At 41.6% G+C, this 20399-nt stretch overlaps 1 protein-coding gene across 3 annotated transcripts in view; it reads left to right on the forward strand.

Moving 5' to 3' along the window:
* The window catches only part of CERK (ceramide kinase), a 75418-nt gene that overhangs the window by 29029 nt on the left and 25990 nt on the right, over positions 1–20399 (forward strand). For all 3 annotated transcript variants that reach the window (XM_067564394.1, XM_067564395.1, XM_067564396.1), the window contains exon 6: positions 9295–9440. In XM_067564394.1, the coding sequence (XP_067420495.1) occupies positions 9295–9440 (146 nt within the window). The remainder of the gene's footprint in view (positions 1–9294; positions 9441–20399) is intronic.

Below are 20399 nucleotides of genomic sequence, written 5' to 3' on the forward strand. Positions count from 1 at the left end.
GCCTTGGACTCAGTTGGACACTCCATTTGCGGTGATCCCGTTTTTTGTCCCATTTGAAGGCAAAGTCACCCGCCAAGTCGACAGTAGTGGCTTTGGATCAATCAGAATCCCAGGTGTTGGTGGTCTTCTGTGGAGCCAACAGAGTCCTCCCTTCTGAGTATGTCTTCTTGGGAGTGAGAGCTGGTTGCGGCTCTGCTGCGACCTTCGTCCTCATTGCCGGATGATGCCATGCTGCCTGGTTCATCTTCTCCTTCTAGTACAAAGGACTTTAAGGTATACCAGAACCTTTTAAACTGCGTAGCTGCGTCCTGGGCATTTAGGTGATTTTCTCCGAGAACACACACAAACTAGTGGATATTTTGCAGCCCACCATCCCTGGGAGAGTGGCCCTCACGATCAGTGATACGCTCCTTGATCTGTCAAGAGCCCTGTGAAGTACACTGATCTGGGTACTGCCAGTAGTCAAACACATGGAAAAGTGCTACTTTGCTCCCATGCAGGCATTTGAGGAGTTCTGTTCCTACTTGCTCCCAAATTCCCTGAACGTAATTGTGGTAAACAGGGTCCGGCAGGGTAGGTTCAGGTCTGCCCCCATGACAGAGACTCCAAGCGGTTTGATCTTCTGGGCAAAATGATCTATACCTCCATCAACCCTACAGATGAGGATCATCAACCCTACAGATGAGGATCACAAATCAACAAGCTTTGCTGGCCAAGTATGATTTCCTCAATTGGTCAAACCTGGTTAAATTTTAGGATCAGTTGCCCAAGGCTTTGTGTGAGGAGTTCATTGCAGAAGATTGCATGGTGGCCAGAACATCCCAGCAGTACAACCTTGATGTTACATCTCAGCCAGGGTCATGGCCTCGGCAGTAACCATGAGGAGGACATCCTGGTTGCAAAATTCTGGGATCACTCTGGACTTCCAGCAAGCCATCAAGGACTTGCAGAGTCCTTTTGATGGCAGAGTCTTGTTCTTGGATAAGATTGATGACATTACACTCCTTCAAAGATTCCAGGGCTACCTTAAGGTCTTTGGGAGTATACATGCCATCAACACGAAGACGCCACTATGAGGCACAGCAGCAAGCCTGCAGCATTCCTTTGTGCAACCTTCCCCTCCCCCAAAAACAACAGGACTACCCTAGAAAGAGGGATAGATCCCACGGTAGGAAGCAGTCTGGCACAGGCTTCTGATAGTTCATACGCCCTCCCTGGGCACAGGCCAAGCACCCAATTTTGACTTCTTTTGTCCAGGGCACTGGTTTAGTTGTTGTTCCACTCCCTCCTTCCCCTGTTCCTTTGAAGACAGACTAACCTGTTTTTACAATGCTTGGGAGTTGATTACCTTCAACAGCTGGATCCTAGACACTGTCAGATGGGGATGCACAATCCATTTCCTTTCAACGCCCCCTTCTCGCTCCCCCTCCCCCATCCTTCTTCAGGGATCCCTTTCACGAGACACTGCTCAACGAGCAGATCAGGTCTCTGAAGTTGAGAGCAGTGGAGGAAGTTCTGCAGGAACACCAGGGCCACTGCTTTTACTCCAAGTGCTTCCTTATACCAAAATACAAGGACAGAATGAATTTGTTGAGGCCCCAAAGTTTGAGAACAGTTCTCATCAAGTACATGAGATTTCTCATGGTCATTCTATCTGCTATTCAACCTGTGCTGTCTGGGTGACTGGTTTTCTGCTCTGGATTGTCCGGATGCTTGCTTACATGTGGTGATTCTGCTGAGCCACAGGAAGTTTCTATGTTATGAGGAAGGAGGGACCCCAATTTCAGTGTATGGTTCTCCCGTTTGGCCTCTCTTCTGCCCCCTGAGTATTCACCAAATGCATGGTAGTGGCTCCAGAAAGGAGGTTCTCACTCACATCAACACTACGTTGTTTGCTCAACTGTCTGGGACTCGTTTTAAACACCAGAAAGTCAATCTTGGCCCTAACTCAAAAAATCGAGTTTGTTGGGGCCCTGTTAGATTCCACAAGATCACAGACATTCCTGCCAATCGACCACTTCCAGGCAGTTTAACTGCTCTGCTCTGCTTCTATGACCATATGTCCGTGTGCCTGAGCCTGTTAGGCCACAAGTCTGTTTGCACACAGGTGGTCCAGTTCATCAGGTTGTGCCTTCCTCAGATGTGGCTCAGGATGGTTTAACGCCCTGCCATGTGTTCTCTGGAAAAATTGGTTCACTTTCCTCCACCAGTCTTATATTCCTTGCACTGGTGGGAGTTCCCACGCAATGTGCACCAAAGAGTCCCTTTCACTTGGTCTTCTCCAGCGAAGTCAGTGGTTACTGACAGTTCCCTTCTGGGTTGGGGGTGTATCTGGACTTGTTAAGGGTGCAGAGCCTGTGGTCAGAACAGGAAACCTCAATCTATTTCAACGTGTTGGAACTTTGGGCCATCCACAATGCATATCGTGCCTTCTGAGACTGCATCAGACCCTCCGTGGTTTACATGCTCACTGATAATACCACCACGATTTACTATGTGAACAAGCAAAGGGGTTACTGTGCCTGGAGGTGATCAACCTGTGGCAATTTTGCATCATTCTGGTTGCCGTTCATTTGTTGGAGGTGCAAAATTGTCTCGTGGACCATCTCAGCATGGCTTTTCCCTGAGCCACAAGTGTTCTCCAGGTCATTTTTTTTTACAACATGGGGCATCACCATGATCAACCTGTTTGTGGTAAAGGAAAACAGGAAGTGTCGACTATTTTGCTCTTGAGGGGGCCTCATCCCGAACTCGCTCTCCAACGCCTCTGCTTCAACTAGCAGTAGACTCTTCTGTATGCCTTTCCATGTATTCTGGTGATTCCTCAGATCATCCTCAAGCTCAAAGTGGATCAGGCCAAGATTATCTTCGTTGCACCAGCATGGCCAAGACAGTGCTGGTTTTCAGCTCTCCTTGCTCTGTCAGTTGAACCTCCCATATCGCTTCCTCTCCATCCCACCCTGCTCACTCAGAACCACGTCTGCACCTTCCATTCTGCAGTCAGCTCCCTGCACCTCATAGCATGGCTTTTGGATGGCTAAATGAAGAGGAAGAGCAGTGCTTGGATGCTGTCTATCAAGTCCTACTCCATAACAGGAAGTTCTCCACTGGGATGGCCTAATGAGTGAAATGAAACAGGTTTTCAGTGTGTTCCTTGGCCCATGCAAACCAACTGATTAGAGGTCTCCATCCAGTACATCTTGGAGCACCTGTTACATCTTCGGAAATCGGGCCTTGCGCTCAGTTCACTCATAGTGCATTTGGGAGTGATGTCAGCATTCCGTCCCGCAATTCAAGGGAAGTCAGTCTTTTCTAATATCATGGTGATATTTCTGAAGAGACTTGTCCACTTCAAGAACTGGTTCCCTTGTGTGGGACCTAAACAAGGTTCTGGTGGCTCTGATGGGTCCTCCGTTCGAGCCCCCTTGCATCCTGTCTATCTCTTCTGTCTCAGAAAACCGTGTTCCTGATAACCATCCTTTTGAGAAGAATGGTGTGAGAGTTGCAGGCCCTCTTGGCTGAGCCCCCCTGTACTCAGTTCTCCAAGGACAAGGTAATGCTGTGATCAAAGTTTTTATCCAAGGTGGTCTCTCAGTTTCTTCTGAATCAGGCAGTGTATTTACCTGGGTTTTTTCCCTGAGCTGCAGTCTTCCTTGGAAGAACAGCACCTCCCATACTCTGGATGTCAGATGATATCTAGCCTTTTAGCGAGACAAGACTAAACCGTTTCACGTTTGCCTCACCTGTTTGTGTCATATGTGGACTGCATGAAAGGACAAAAGGTATCTCTACAGACTCTCTCTTTAGATGGATAACATCCTATATCAAGGCTTCATATGAGATACCTTTCACTGCATGTCCTCAGAGGATACAGGCTCACTCCATGAGGATGCAAGTAATGTCGATAGGGTTCCTCTGACATTTCCATACTGGGTGTTTGCAGGCAGCCACCTGGTCATCCATACATATGTTTACAGATCATTCTGCTATTACCACATCTTCCAGACGGGATACAGGCCTTGGAAGGGTGGTCCTGCAATCCCCACTGCAGTAGACTCTGAGCCCCGCCTCTGGTTTGGTGTACCATTCACGAGTCACGCAAGTGGAATACACATCTACTTGAAGAAGAAGAAGAGTTACTTACTGTAACTGTAGTTCTTCAAGATGTGATGCAGTCATGTATTTCATGACCCACCCTCTGTCCCCTTTGCCTTGGCGTCTCCTCTCAGGGATTTTCAATGTGATGGAACTGAGGGGGGTCAGGGCAGTGCCATCTCACATAGCCAGGGGCAGGGCTACAGCTATGAGGCATGACCACTGCCCCTTTATGGATACTGCCAGGCACAAGTCTCTGTCTTTGGGGCTCTGAGTTCGCACATACCTAAGTGGAATACACATTGGCATCACATCTTGAAGAACCACAGTTAAGAAATGGTTACTTACTGTGTCTTTCCCCCCCATTTTTATTGACCATTTATATAAAAACATAATTTAAAATGACCCAAACACTACAGTGACAGTTACTGTGCAGAGGATAAAACTACCAATCATTAACTTTTACACACACAATTAAATACAAATGACCAAAAAGGCAATAAAAATAGAGGAGACTGAGAGAGAAACAATATAGAGAAGAAAAGAAGGAGGAGTCCTAACATGACCCACCAACTTATTCCACAATTTCTATAAAGTGTACCCGTATGTCAATGAACTTCTATCATTTTTATTATGGAAGGAGATCCTTTCCATCACTGCCATATCACTATGCCATTTTTTAAGCATTGAACTTGATTTTGATTTCCAGTACTAAAAAACAACTCCTTTAGCCAAAAGTTGTAATATTGCAAACTTTTAGCTTTTAATGTTCTATATCTAGGAAAAGAAAGCATTAAGAAGTGTTACAAGGTCGTCCTCTCCGGCCCGGCCGCTGGGGCTCTCCCTCGGGTCCAGACTCCAGGAGAGGCCACAGCGCCTTCCAAAAACGGGGGAGGGAGGGATAGTTAGCTCAGGTGGGGCTTAGCCCGGCCCTCTGGCAGGGGTGGGTGAGCCAGCAGCCTATTGCTCCAACCCTTAGACAGGGCGAGCAAGCCGTGGCTCCGCTCTTGGGAGTGGTCAGGACGAGGAGGCTATCCCGGGGTGGCTCAGGAACAGGAGGAGGGGGATGCAGGCCCACCCATCTCCACTGCATCCCAGCCCAGGGCCTTAGTAGTGGCAAAGGTGTTGCCACTCAGTCGGCGGGGCTCCCGCCACAGCATGCCGACGGGGCTTGTGGCTGTCCCTGGGCCCCTTCCTCCCCGTATCCCTCGATACCTGACTCCTCAGGGTTGCTGGAGCACTCTGTCCATGGTAGGCCTGTCTGTCCCTCCTCATCCACAAGCGGTAATGCGGGAAGCTCCTCGGCGAGGGGCAGCTCCTCTAGGTCACAGGGTTGGGGGAATGGCCCAGCGTCAGACAGCTCGTCCAGGTCCTGCCCCGACTCTGGGGGTTCAGCGGCCGGCAGCTCCTCCAGGTCCCGTCCGGCCTCAGGGGGGGATCTCCCACCTGGGTTGCTCCGGGGGCTCGGTCCAGTCCCGGAGTTCAGGGGACTCAGTCTGGCCCTGGGGCTCTGGTATCTCGGCCCAGTCTCTTTGGCTGGGTTGCCAGGCCCAGCTACGGGAAGGTCCTACCCAGTCTCTAGGCCCAGGTTGGTCTGGGGATGGTCAGAGTCTTCGCTCCGGCCTAGGCCTTAGCTGGCGGGGCAGTACGTCTGCCTCTGGCGGTGGTCTCTCCCAGATTGAGCTCTGGGGCCTGTCCTTTATACCGCCCCTTCCTGTCGGGGCTCTGCCCCGTGGTCGCTGATTGGGCTGGCTGGGCGGTCCTATCACAGCCCGGCCCTTCTGTTGCCGGGCAGACTTATCCACTCTACCTGTTTTGGTCCACTCAGGCTGCTGGGGCCCTCCCTCGGGTCCAGACTCAGGGGGAGGCCACAGCGCCTTCCTACAGAAGGATAATTTAGAATACAAATCCTCAATCCCTTAAACACCCTTGAAAATTTCCCCTGTAAAGTTTAACATGGATAAACGGCTCTGCTTTCCCTGTCCCTCTCTTCCACTTCTACATCCCAAATGTTAATGTGAGCTATATGCATCCTATCACAAACTCTGTATATTTTTAAACTCTACTATTAATTCCACTCATCACGCTATCAAAATACTAAGATATTTGTCTTCAGGGGCCCAGAAAAATAAAATAAAACCTGGGCTTTCTAGCCAAAGCCATTTTGGAGAGAGGAACCAAAATATTTAATTTTTATGATCTCAACAGAAATAACTTTTCAGCACCACAAATTTTAAAACTCCTTTTCTGACTTCCCAGAAAAATTTTACCCTAGGATAAAATGAGGCATGTTTAGTTTAGGAGAACTGGGTATTTTGGAGAAGTTATGGAGTGGATATTTGAAAATAACATGAAATTGTAACTTGAAGCTAGGTTCAACCTTTGCTATGGACTGAATGGCTACCTCAGCTCCAAAATACAGAGGTGAATTTACAGGTGGGTTGAGGCGCTATTCTCCTGTTTGGAAGCCAGTTCTTGGGGTAAATCTCTACGCCTGTAGAAAGGGAAACTGACCTTTTTGAATACGTAGTTTAGTATATGTTGTAAATCTCACCCACCAATCCTCAGTGAATTTTCTCCCTTTGTTTTCAGGAAGCCTGGCAGTGACCAAACATAGTAGCTGCTAGTGCAGCTTAGGACCTATCCCCAGAAAAAATCACTCCTGATATTTTGTGCAAAGACTTCCTTAAGAGAGAGCCAGATATGTAGACTTCATTATTCATGAATATCTCATCTGATATTTCTAACTAGATAGAACATTAGATTTTAATTGGAACTTCTTTGATCTAGCTGAGAGAAGTCTGAAGTGTCTGTCAAAAAGAAACAAGACCAAAAAAAGAGGGCAAAAATAGTTCAGTGTCTTGCAGTAATTCAGTAAATAATTCAGATACAGCAAAAGTCTTATTTTTAGAAGAAAGTGTGACAGTTACCAAGCTGACTGCATTTCTGACCCTTCCTGGTTCCCACTGCATATGTGACAGCCTCAAATCTTTGTTCAACTGTTTCGTGTTTTTTCCAATTAGAAAAATATCCTTTTAAACCTATTTGTCTTAGATACTTAAGCATAAAAATTGTGAGTGCTAGCTATTATCTCCGTAATAGCCATGCCCTGTGATGCTAGTTCATAAGAATTTAATTAAAATGAGCAGCCGCTCTAGTGGTCAGGAAACTCTTCACTAAGGCACATGCTTTGCACGTTGAACTTCTGGTATTCACTTCCAGTTGGAGTCAACGTAATATACCATGAATTTCTTGGTCTCTATCACATTGGCCAAGGGGTTTATCCTTGGAAGGGAAAGGCATTTTTTTCATCCTGGCAATATTGAATCTGTTGGTTGACAACGGGACAATATTATCTTCATATCAGTCCTGCATTTATTCTAAACCAATTCCCTTGCCTTCACTGTGTCTTAAATCCAATCTAGAATTGGGACAGGAATTTGTCAAGGGTCTGATTGGGTTTAGAATATACTTAAGGAGGTGAGAAACTGGCAATTGCCTTCTCTATTGAGGTATAATGTACCTCAATAATACTCAAATGAGAAACTGTATCTTTCTTTTACTTTTGAAACAAGGTGTTTGTCATATAGGGCAAGTATTGAGCAGAGGATAACATATCTCTAAGACTGCAACTCCAATACAGGAGCAAAAAGATGGTTCTCTGAAAGGATAAATGTCATTTGTGGATTGCCTATATATGAGTTTCCCTTAACTGCTTATTTTTCTATTATGTGTGAAGAGTTTGATCAGATTGAGAACGCAGCAGTTCAGTGATGACAAAATTTAAATACTTAAATGATCAACAAATAACATGAAAAAGTATATTGATATAATGACCTACATGTGTTTGAATGATAGTGAGGACAAATTCTGTTCTGATCTGTACTGTGGAGTGCCTATTCCCCATATAGGTCTGTATGAAACAGATGGTGCAGAATTCAGTAGGGGTATTCTGCACAAGAAATGAGTGCAAAATAGAAATGGGTGCTGCAGGTTAGATTACACACTGAACAAACTTAGAGTAATTTGTACTAATCCACTTCTTTTTATATATTAATTTCTAAAGTTTTATGTGTATGTTGGGGACTCTATATATGCAATTTTCTGAAGATTAGACTGGGTTCATTCTCATAGTGCATCCGATTGGAGAAAATTTTTTTAATTAACTTATGCCCTTTTACAATTTTTAAGGGCGTGTATTTTGTTAATATTTATGAACAGACCAGATATTATTTACAGTCATGTAAAATTTTGTTTCTGGTGTTTTGACTCCAAGTTTGTAGCCAAGAGATCTGTTGTGAGCTTTAATAAGGAACGTATATATTTGCTCCTCCAGCTACACTGGTTTAATTTTGCAAAACACTCTTGCTTCTGAAGACATTTAAAACAACTTTTTGTCAGATTGTAGAATTGTAATCTTGATATATCCAACTCTTTTATTCTTCTGTGTAACGGGACAATTTAAGGTTTCAGGATTCAGCCACATTAGGAAGAATAAGTCATTTTAGTATATAAGCCTTTATACTTTTGAGACTTGAGCCTCCAATTGTCTACCATTTTATAAACCTATAATGTAAATGTTTTAAACGTATAAATGTTCAGTTAAGAATTCCAAGTGTCTTTTGATAGTAATTCCATGTGTTGATGTATCATACTAAGTAAAGCTGATCAAATTAATAGTGAGGAAAAACATAGATTAAATGGAATCATACTGCATGTTAAAGTGACAACTTAAATAACGCTTCTATTTAAAACTACATAGGTTAATTTACAAGTTACTTATAAACATAGCAATTCAAAGGAGGGAGAATTCCTGTTTTGTTTACCTTTGTATCTGAGGACTCTTTGTGTACAGTCTGTTTCAGTGTTTTACTTGTATCATTAGTTTCCACTAGCATTTGTGTCTATGTTCACCCAGCAATAGGGGAAAGAGAAAGCACATTTAAAAAATAGGAGATTTTTACTGATGGTAAAATTACAAAATTCGGCAGGGGGACTCAAGAGCTTATGTAGCTTCCGCAGCTATGTGTTTCTTTTAAAAAATAGAATATTTTAAGTTGGCTGTGTCTCTTTTTATAAATCATGAAGGTGAATAGGGAGAACAAAGTGATGACTTTCTATAAGTGGTGTCTGCTCTAAATGGAACATTTATGTGTTTATTGATTGTCAGCATGCATTCTAACTTGTGTTTTCTGGCAGTATTGTTTGTGTTGGTGGGGACGGCATGTTCAGTGAAGTGATGCATGGTCTAATTGGAAGAATACAGAAGGATTCTGGCATAGATCAAAATAATCCCAAAGCACCGTTAGTCCAGTGCAATATAAGGATTGGCATTATCCCTGCTGGTAAGAATGAAAAAGGCTTAACTTTCAGTTTACTTATTAATATAATAACTTTCTGTAGTTAGGTCTACGTGTAGAATTCAACATGAACAGTAATGCTCCATAAAGCTATTGGTGGGCCAATATAAATAGTGATGGCTGCAATGCCTTGTTCAGGGGAGGGAATTTACATGGCGGAGAGAAAGCAAAAATTAAAATATACAATAAAATTATTACTGGAGTGCCTAGGAACTGCTTTCTTGTTTAGTGTTCTGAGGCTTACATATGCTAATACAAATGTTATAAGAAAGAAGTGGTGAAGGAAAATATAAATTCACACTAACAAATACTAAATAAAAGCATTATCGGTTGAAACACTTTACTCTGCATAGTAAAAGGAGCCCAGTATTCTGTCTCTGTTTTCATCATTGGCAAACTATGCAAGTGTTGAAATTCCTTTTGTGCGATAGAAACACAGCCTCACCGTCTCTCTCAATGCTTCTGTCACAAGCAGAGAACCATTGGGAAGCCAGTCCACAGGTTCCTGAAACAGGTGTATCTTACGTTCTTCTTGCTGCTCTGCAGTCATAAGGGCTGCAGAATCCCTGCTGTTAGTTTCCTTCTATATCTCAGTGAGGTGCTGGTCCATTCCATTTCTCTATGATAGCCATCCTTTGCAGGCTAATTCTGACCACTGTTAATGAGAAGTATTGTTCAAAAATTCTCCTTCAGAGTGCAGTCCTTTGACAAAGTCGATTTAGCTTCAAAAACTTATCCGAAGAGTATCTGTGGCACTTAAAAATCAATGACCATATGGCCAAAAAAGGAGATCCCTCAGGCTCCATTCAAAATGTGGTACAGGCTAGAGGGAGAGCTCTCTCTTCCAGTATTAGCGTTAACATTAGTAATACTCGGGTGTCTCCAGAACTGCAGATGAATGTAGGCATACAATTGTTCAGGTAAGGCACAGAATTATCCTGTGTTGACAGTCACATGCTTTTGTCTAAATGATTAAAATGTTAAATTAGAGTAGTAATAAGAGACAAAACACTGAGTCTGCTGATGGTAAATCACGAAAATCTCTGAAATTTAGTATTTTTTAGTGAACATAAATATTAAATTTCCCCATTTACTATTTTAAGTGTTAAATTTTACCCAAATTTTACCCCATTTAGTCCTATAGTCTAGAAAGATTTTAAAAAGCACTGTATATCAGAGCTACTTTATATAAATCACTCTGCAGAAAGATTTGCATATGCTCCTCTTATTAATATTAATGATGATACACACTTGAATCCATTTGCAACTCAATTAAACCTGTAGGAATACAGTCCAAATTGCTTTCTCATTCCTTACTCTTTTCTTGAAAAAAATTTCTGTTGACTTCAGTAAAGGTTTTTTTGCCTGAGTAAGGTGTTCTGGGTTTGACACATGCTCATCTGAAAACATTAATTTATTTATGGTGTTGGTGACCTAAAGAAGATTCAGATAAAAAGGCACAACTCTGATCTTGAGGTTATGGCACAGTTAAACTTTGGGGAGAGGAATAAGTTAAAATGGAGTTGATATGTTTTTGTTTTTTGCAGCGTATCAGTTTGTCACCATCTGACATTTTGTTAAATGTACATACTTAGGGTTATCATTTTCCTGTCTCAGTTTAAAACAATATTCACTTATGTTAAAACTGTATTAAGCTTAAGTTCCTTTCTTGTGCTATCCTTTATAATCTGTTATAAACGTGAGTTGTTTTTTCTTTTTACATTCATTTTGTTCACTCTATAGCCATTTGTTATATGTGAATTTACACTGTGTTCTTGTCCTCTATTTTGCAAGGTTTTATATTAAACACATTCTGTTAACATGGTCATAATTTTACATTTGGCTCTGAATGGTGACTTTTTTGAAAAATATATTTAATGAACATGTTTAAGGAAACCAACACATTCTTCTGGAGAACAAACTTAAAAAATATAAAGCCTTATGTGTAATAGGCTATGCATGCAATTAAAAAAAATTTTTTTTGGAGGTACATATGTTAACAGCAATTTAGTGTTGGCAATAAGAGGGGAGAAGGTAGGGAGTATATTCTTTGTTTTATTACTTAACAAAGACAGGAAATTGATAAAGGAATGCATGTGTATAGTGTATGCATTAATATTTTCAGTAATTTATCAGTCTGTGCACTGTACAAATCTTAAGGTTCAATTTCAGGTCCTAAATTGTAGGGACCAGATGGCCACGTGTGAAACAGTGACATACTTGGGGAAAGGTTTCAGGAATTCTCCCCTAGCCCCTTGCGAACCCACTTGCAGTGGTAGTCCTGGTGCTCATCTGAGTTCAATGTCTACTAGATTAGAGCTGCTGTAATGCTGTCTTCCACTGATGAAACAGAACTATGGCTACAAAAATCTTATATATTGTCATATTGCAAATGGAAAGCTGTTTCTGAAATCATAATTTGTAATGTGCATATAGCATTGATTTTTCCTTTTACGTATTACAGACAACCAGTTCTCAATTTATTTTTATTACTAACCAGTTCTCCGTTTAATTAAAACAAAAGCATAATCTGCCAATGGGTGTTTTGGGCCATGTTGGTGAGGAATTAAAATCTTAAAAGTGGCAGGTAAAGGCATACTGGCTAATATCTGCTATTTTTATCCAAAAATCTTTATTCAAAGTCCTTTATGTTAGAGCAGTGGTTCCCAAAGTGTGGTATGGGGGGAAAAGGAGGGGGTCATGAGACTATGGAGGAGTGGGAGAAAAATGCAACAAAACTTCTAAACAAACAGGTCCCTGTGTAGCTAGGCAGTGCCATCCACTACTGAAGCAATAGGTTGCTTTCACAGCTGCAGTGGGACAGGGCAGCTAGGCAGAACCAACCACTATTGGAGGAATAGAGCTCTGACTCTTCAGCAACATGTGGCCTGCAGCAGGTCACAAGCTCCATGTGGAGGGTGCAGGAGTGATATGGTGATCAGTTTGGCGGGCTGGATGTGGCCTGCAGGCTACCAGTTGCCCATTCTTTTATTTTGGATCTGGTGGTTGTAGGGCTCCCCTGAGATGTAGGCCCTGTGTAAGTGTACTAAATGAGTGCACGTTGATTCATCTGTGCTGGCCACTCACCCATTGTTTTCAAAGTAGACTGTTAAGATGAAGCGTTCATTTGTGCAACGCTAACCTGAATACCAAGTACCAGGGAGGTTGTGTTAAGAAGTGAACCCAAGGGAACTGCAGCATGAAAAAGTTTGGAAATTGCTGTTAGATATTAACTTGTGTATAGTGTATTCTGTGTTGTTTCCCTTGTGTTATGGAACAAAAGGAAAACTTTACAATATAGTCCATCGTGCTGTGCCAACTTTCCAATTAATATGAAGTAAGAGAGCGTGTGCAATTAAAGTTTAGCTGGAAGTTCAGAATGTACCACAGAATTGAAACAAACCATTTAAGAGCAGATAAAATAAGATGAGTTATAGCAGGAACCATTATTCTAGTTGAAGCTTTTATTTTACTTTTAACTCTAGGTTGGAAACTTAAATGTTCATACTACTTACAAACCTTTCCTTTTCCCTTCCCTCCTTCACACAGCTTTCACTTAAAATATCCCATTCTAACTTAAACGTATGTTGCTTTGAAAAAAGTTCAGATTTTCTTTCACATCATATTCAAGCTCCTTGCTTTCAAAACTCCTCATAACTTCATTCATCTATATCTTTGCCCTCATCCTGCCCTTTAGCTGTCTTTCTTCTCCCTTGTGACCACACTATTTCTTTTTTGTTTTCACCTATACAGAACATGCCCCTGTGGGTGCTCAGAACACTGAAGAAGGTGCTGTGATGATAGCAGGATATCCTTAAGGAGGCAGTCAGTAAGGAAAATGTAATAGGAAACAGGGTAAAATGTTTAAGAAAACTGGAGATAATGTAAGAGGGAACCAATGAAGCAAGGAAGAAAAGCTGTCTGAGAAGCCTTTCGGGGGGGGGGGGGAGAACAATGCTGACCTTCATACAATGCTTCTTATGTGGGTCATATTTCATGTTTTAAAACAGAATAATAGTCCTATCTAAGGATAGTTGGAGACCAGTTCAGATTAATCAGAAGTAAAATATGGAGAGCCCTATTTGGCGGTGGTAGGTGTGCCCTTGACCTTAGTGCTAACAGGGTCACCCCTTTCTTTCAGACAAGCTTCTTGGACTGCTCCTCTCCCCTGCTCCGTTGGTTTCCTCTCTTACACCGTCCCCAGTTTTCTTGCACCCTTCACCCTGCTTCCTAGTACATTTTACTTACAAACTTCCTCCTTAAAGGAGTCCTGCTTCTGCCAGTGCACTTTCTTCCATTTTCTTCTCCATATAGATGTCTCTTACAAACACAGGGAGCCCACATAGTTCTGAATCCCTCCCCTCTTTCTGTTACAGACATACCCCACCCCCCCCAAATATTGTTTAGATAGCAATAGAAGTTAACCTTATTCTCTGTACATCCTGTTAAATTTGGAAATAGTATGCAGAGATTGATCACACTATCAGTCTCCAGCCCACTACTTAAGCTGATAGCTCAGCATTTAGAATAGCATGCACTTCACCAGGCGTAATACATGCCTGGAAATTCAAAAGTCCTTTGTATATTCATTAACTGTCAACTTAATGCATGGATGTAGGCAAGCTAATAACATCGCATAAACTCACCCACCTGGGCCTCTAAAGGAGTTTTTTTCTGTGTTCCACTAGCAGAAACCAAACCTGCTGTTCAGAACTTTATTGATTGCTGTAGTGTGAACTGTGATTTTTTTTTTATTATGATGAACAATGCGTGTGTTGGCAGTTGACTATGTAATCAATTGTTGTATGGCGAATTAGCATATTTCTTTGACATGTCCCTTGTTGGCCAAAACATCACCACTCCCTTGTATTTATTTAACTTCAATATACAATTAATGATCTTAAAAATGACTTTTGCATTTACTGGCATGAACGAAGCCTGCTGTTCAAATTGCTACCCTGGTTGCTGAATTTACATATTGTCCTACAATTTTGTCCACGTGAATCGGTTCATTTTGTTTTTCTTTATGCTGGAGTCTATTTCGCTGTTTTAGGAGTATTTCAGCACAAGTTAACAACTTGACAAAAGACTTTTATGTTGCAATGCAGTAACAATGGAGCGACCTGTCTGAAAACTTCTCTTGAAACACTATATTACCTTCTGCCAATGTCATCAGAGACTGGAAGAAAGCAAACATAGCACTTACTGTGGTGCTACGCTATGTTCAGAGAGCAATAGCATGAGTTCTTCTGTGCTAACAGTAAGACCAGTTTCCAAGGAGTTCATCTATTCTCATTTGTTCACTCATTAGATTGAGTAATTTAAAAAGTGTATTGTACCTGTCTACTACCTGTCTTAAAAACACTTTGGTAGGTGATTGAAAGGAAAAAGTTGGGTTTCTTACTTTAGATGTCATATTTTGTTTAATATGCAGTGTTATCCTATGGCTTCTCTTTACCTCAAATTAGGAAATCTTTTTCTCTGTTTCCTCTGTGATCTGTAGTATGAACACCATCTACACATCTGACTCTATGAACTGTATGTTGTGACCAGTTCTTCAATACCGATAACTCAAAGGGAAAATTATCTTGACTGTAAAATATTGTACATTTTATTGGAAAAATTCAGTGAAACAATAATTGTATGGAGACAACTTCTGCTGAAGAAATAAGATACTAACACAAGCCTGTCATGTCAGATCAGTCCCTGAAGCTGCAATCTTTCTCCAGCCAAAACTCCTGTTGACTTTGTGTATGCTGTGTGACTTAAATGACTTCAGCATTGATCATTCATCATATACAGTCTACTCCTAGTTATCTGAAACGTTTGCATTATCCCTAGCCTCTCCTTGTTCTACCTGCATCTCATGCTGAAGGGTAAGGTAGGGACTTCTAATGTGTCTGTCTGTCTAACAGAGCAGAAAACCCTAGCCAGGACTCTCTGAGGTGGAGAAGGGTGCCTTTCCTGGTGACTTATGTATGTCTCGTACAGCAGGATAGAGAGCTCTCTACAGCTCTGTTCTCAGGGGAGTGATTGAGCAATGTCATGACAGCAGAACTGTATAGTACTCACTATGCTGCCCTAGGCCTGGTGCCACCCTGCAGACACAAGGTGTAAGGCTAAGGCTTTAGTTCTGAGGGGGAGGGGGTTTCTACTTTGCCCTATATTTAGCACCTGCTGTGAGTAGCATAGGGAGCCTTCTGCAGCCCCGCTGTCACTGGGGAAGGGCAGAGACCTGCAGCTGAGGCTGCCAGGAAGAAAGAGAAGGAGCCCTTGGCCAGTTGGGAGGCGGCTACCCTCCTGCTGAGTAGCTCCTGTCCTCTCAATTATCTGAACTCCTGATTATTCAAATAAAATCTGTCCCGCATGCTATTTGGATAAGCATTAGTATACTGTACAACCTCAGACTTGAATACTGAAGCCCTGCACCTACACAATTGCTAGGGAGCACCTTTTCACAAAGGTGGCCAATTGCCATATCCTGCTCCAGCCATAACCTCAAGTAACTGTCCGGGTCTAGGCACATGTAGTGATGCCATCATTCCCTCTCAAGTCAGTTTACATACACTGTGGACAAACCATTAGATATGCCCTTTGCAGCTATTTGACTCTTAAACTCTCTTGCTCAACCCTCTAATTCCCTGACCTCCCAGATATACAAGTGATGTTTCTTTCTTAGCAAGGATTATCTACCATAAAGAGCAATGGACCAGGGTTTTCATTTCTTTCTTTCATTTCATTTCTTCTCATGCTGGCCCCCCACATACCAGATATGTTCAATAACATAATAGCAAGGGTGAAATTGTACTAGGCCCTGCCTATTTAGGTGAAAGAAACCTAGAAAATTATTCCTTCCCTTCCTACAAAATAGAGAGAAATTTAGCCCATTGACAAAGAAAGAATTGTAATGCTACATCTATAATATGAGTGAGGGCTGTGGTTCCTTACTTGAATGAACATATGTGCGCTAGTTCACTAAGTGTGTATAAATAATAGTGAGCTGTGATAGCACAGGCCTGAACCACCTGAACCTTATGGGTATGTACTTAGAATGGCTAAGCCCTGGCTGCTGCTCCTACTGTGGCTACACTAATACTCATACTAGCTTTCATTAATCTATTGTGGGTAGTGTGTATGAAAGCTAGGAGTCACGTCGCTAGCTTGTAGCATAGATTGTAGCATAGGTGCCTAACTGGTTTAAAGTGGGAGTGGTTATTTAAAGCTGGATAAAGGACTTCTCTTTACACTCACCTTTATCAAAGGGCTGAACACACAATAGTGGTTTCCAGTGGCCATACTTAACACTACTGGTTTTCCGTCACTGTGTTAGGCTGCTGTCCTCTAAATACAGCAAAATTCTTTCTGGCTCTGTCAGATGTTTCCTGTCAGCTTAGCTGTACTAAATCCATTTTTGAGTCATTACTGTGTAAAAGACCAGGTCCCAACGGCAGCTTTGTAAGCTTCCTGGTCTAATTCAGTGTTGAGCTGGCAAATCCAAGCTATTGTGTTCAGGGAGTAGAAGGGAGATAAGTTTAAATTGTATCAAATTTAAATATGGAATGGGGGCAGAATACAAGCACCTAGGTTTGTGGTTGAAACACTCATCAATTTCTGAGTCCCATTACAATCACTGATTCTTTCTATGCAGCTGCTGCCAGTGCTGCTTTGGAAGTAATGGGTTCCAAACTTATCCAGAGGCAGCCTAATTTAAAACTGATGAAAGAAAGTACTTTCAGTCCAAAAATGGGCTTGACGTATTTATAGATAATGAGTTCGACCACAGTCAAAATAAATAAAAATAAAACTTTATTAAAAAACAGTTACAAACTCTCACACTTTATGGCATGTACTAACAGCTCACCCAAGGCATAGGAAGGAGCTTTCCCTATTAGCCTGTTTTGCCATAAAAGTTACCCTGTGGTTTCTTGCACCTTCCTCTGGAATTAGCCATGATGGGAGCCAAACTTGATGGATGATTGGTCTGATCAGCTGTAGCAATTCCTGTGTTCTAAAGGCTAATTCTACCTGTTGCGGTGCCTAGAGTGGGTCACAGCTGAGAACACCAAACTCAGGACAGATGGTCAGAGCATAGAGCAGACACCCCCAAACTGGTGGTATATTCTCTCATTAGCATTACCAAGCCAGTAATAAGAGTATTCCTGCACCACTATGCTAGTTTTGCCATAGAATGTAGATAATCCCCTTGGTATTCTAGCCCCTGTTTTTTACCCAGGCAAACGGGACTTTATGATGTAAGGTTTTTAAAACCAAAAACGTCACTCGTTAGGTTCTTTCAGTTGCAAAGGACCAGTCACTTATGCCAGCTCACTTGATACTTCAAGATTTTACCAAAAACAACGCTATTAGCCAATCTAGTATATTAACTAGAGATTTATTAATTAAGACAAGAATTGAGGTGAGATTAAAGCAAACAATATACATTACAGGTGAATTAGAGGTTGTAGTTCAAATGATAGCGTAGATGTAGACTCGGTTAGAGTTTTTTTGGACGTCCTCCGAGCGTTCTGAAAATGAATTCAAGGATCTCCAGCTGTATGCTGAGAACTCCCCCTGCCAGTGTTCAAGCAGTCCACAAATGAATCAGAGATAGCATGATTGTTTCCATGGTCCAGTATTTGTGGTTGAAAGCAGCTCAAGGAGGGTTATTGGCACAGCAGCATGAGTTTTTCTGTAAGGAAGGATAGGTAATATAGATAGTTTGTGAATCTCTATTGTTAACTTCAAAGCCAGGGTCACTGGTTTAACTACCTACTTCCTATGCAGACACAAATAATTCAGTTACACTGATTTACATTAGGCAATGGTTGCCCATTCATTAAAACATGGACAGATAAGTGAGGACATATTAAGAAATATTCATTAGTTCAGTGCAGTATATATGCATCTTTGATCTTAAGGTTAATTGAATACAGGATATAGACAGATGTAAATACACAGACAACATTTTCCTTGATTTCTTATCAACACAAGTGAATGAGCTGGTATTTGCTAACCCATTTAACATCCCTTTGATACACATATACAATTAAATTGGCCCAATTACATTGCTATGCCTCTTCACATGCCTTTACACACAGGTGAACTGGCCTGTTAATTCTAACCTGAGCTGATTTGTCATCCTCACAATACCCTCTTGGAATAATGTGAAGAATTAATAAAGGAGCTAGCTAGCCCTGTGCTATATCATGTGTTTTGTTTATCTGAGATGGCTTTACTCAGTACCTGAGAGCATTAAATTAGTGATGCTTTACTGTTCTTTACTGACGTTTACTGTTCAGACCTTATGTGAGGACTGACTGACTTGCAGTTGCATCTGTTTACACCAGGTTTGAATTTGGAACTAAATTTCTATTCAGCTACTGCAAAATCCCTGATCTAAAAGATCATATGAGATGAGGTGGCCTTCTTTCATGGCCTTAAGTGGTAGTGGTGGCGACAGTCTCCTGGAAAGTGAGACAGGATTTTCCCTGCCCCTGTCTACCAGCCTTGTATGCCCTCACTTCCTGTGAAGTGAGAAAAAGAATGGAGTGTGGATTTGAAATCAATGAATCATTCATCCTTTGGCATGTTTCTCAGAGTCCGAATGAGCCTTGGGAAAATGGAGCAGTCTGACTAGGCCGCAGTCCAGTGTGTCTGGTGTATCTGAAAACAGGCAAGTGAACAAAGGTGTTTGGCATGACTTATTGTTTCAATTTTGGAGGGTCTGGCAGCGGGGAAGGGCCTACAGACCCTTAGCAAATTTCTCCTAGGTGTTGGTTCCTGGCAGGATCTTTTCTTTGATTTGGCTAATTTAATGTTCCTTGATATTCCGTAACACACCTTATTTGCGCCCACATAGGCTGGTTTCCACTTGCTCAGTCTGCATTAAAAGCTGGTTCCTCACCTGCAGGCAAAAATTCACAGTCTTTTATAATTTCAGTTTGGATGTATATTATACATCCTTTATATTATGGTTTTAAATTAATCCTGTGAAATGTTTCAAACAGCATAAAATAGATTTCATTAATCAAATAGATCTTTTTATGCTTTTGTCTTCTAATACTCAATGTGTTTGGTATGTTAAATATCTACATGTACAGAAAAAGTGGGCTGAAAATTCAAGGGATGCTGTCATAATAAAAAATATTTTGAATAAAATCTCCATATCTGTGCTACTGCAAACACCTTTGGTTATTAAAGATGAAAATATCAAATGTACTCCTCACTATGTGTTTGTTGTTTTTATTTTGCATTAATGAGCAGAGGAAAAATACACTAGAGTCAATTTCATTTCTTTTACACTTTGCTTTGCTAGTCAACTGCAGTTGCAGATTTACATGTGTTTGTACAATATTGAAGTGTTGGATTTTAAGCACTACAGGGAGCTACTTTTTTTAAAAAAACTGGTTCTATTGGAATCTTTAAAAATGCATAAAAACAAATCTCTTAGGCTTAGATTTTGTAAAGGTTTGTTTTTACAAAACCTAAATATTGAGCAAAATTTCACTGTCCGTGTCCTTTTAAAATATCAAAAGCCATTTATACAAAGCTAAAATAATCCTTTTCCCCCCTTCTCAGCCCTATGTAGAGAAGAAAGTAGAATAAGAATTATTTGCTTTCCTATAAGGAGCAAAATTTGGTATTAACTATTGTGACAGTTCTTGGTAACCAGAAATGTGAGTCACCTTGTTACCCCCTGCCTCCAGCATGAGGTGTCTTGCCTTGGAGTGTGTCAGCTGCCTAGTGTCACTGACTCCACCTTACAGATTAACAGTGGGTACACCTAGTCCTCATGTCCTTTAGAATTGTTCCCTTGTGATATCCAGTCCTTGACACTGGCTACTAAGCCCTGGTCTACACTTATCTGGAGATTTGGTGGCAGTCAACGGGAGTTACACAAACCATGCAGAGTAGCTTGCGTAACTCCCGTCGACTGCTGTGCTT

The sequence above is a fragment of the Emydura macquarii genome, unplaced genomic scaffold (assembly GCF_026122565.2).
Source record: "Emydura macquarii macquarii isolate MOO-44397 ecotype Brisbane River unplaced genomic scaffold, CSIRO-AGI_Emac_v2 contig_2636, whole genome shotgun sequence".
NCBI classification, from domain to species: domain Eukaryota; kingdom Metazoa; phylum Chordata; order Testudines; family Chelidae; genus Emydura; species Emydura macquarii.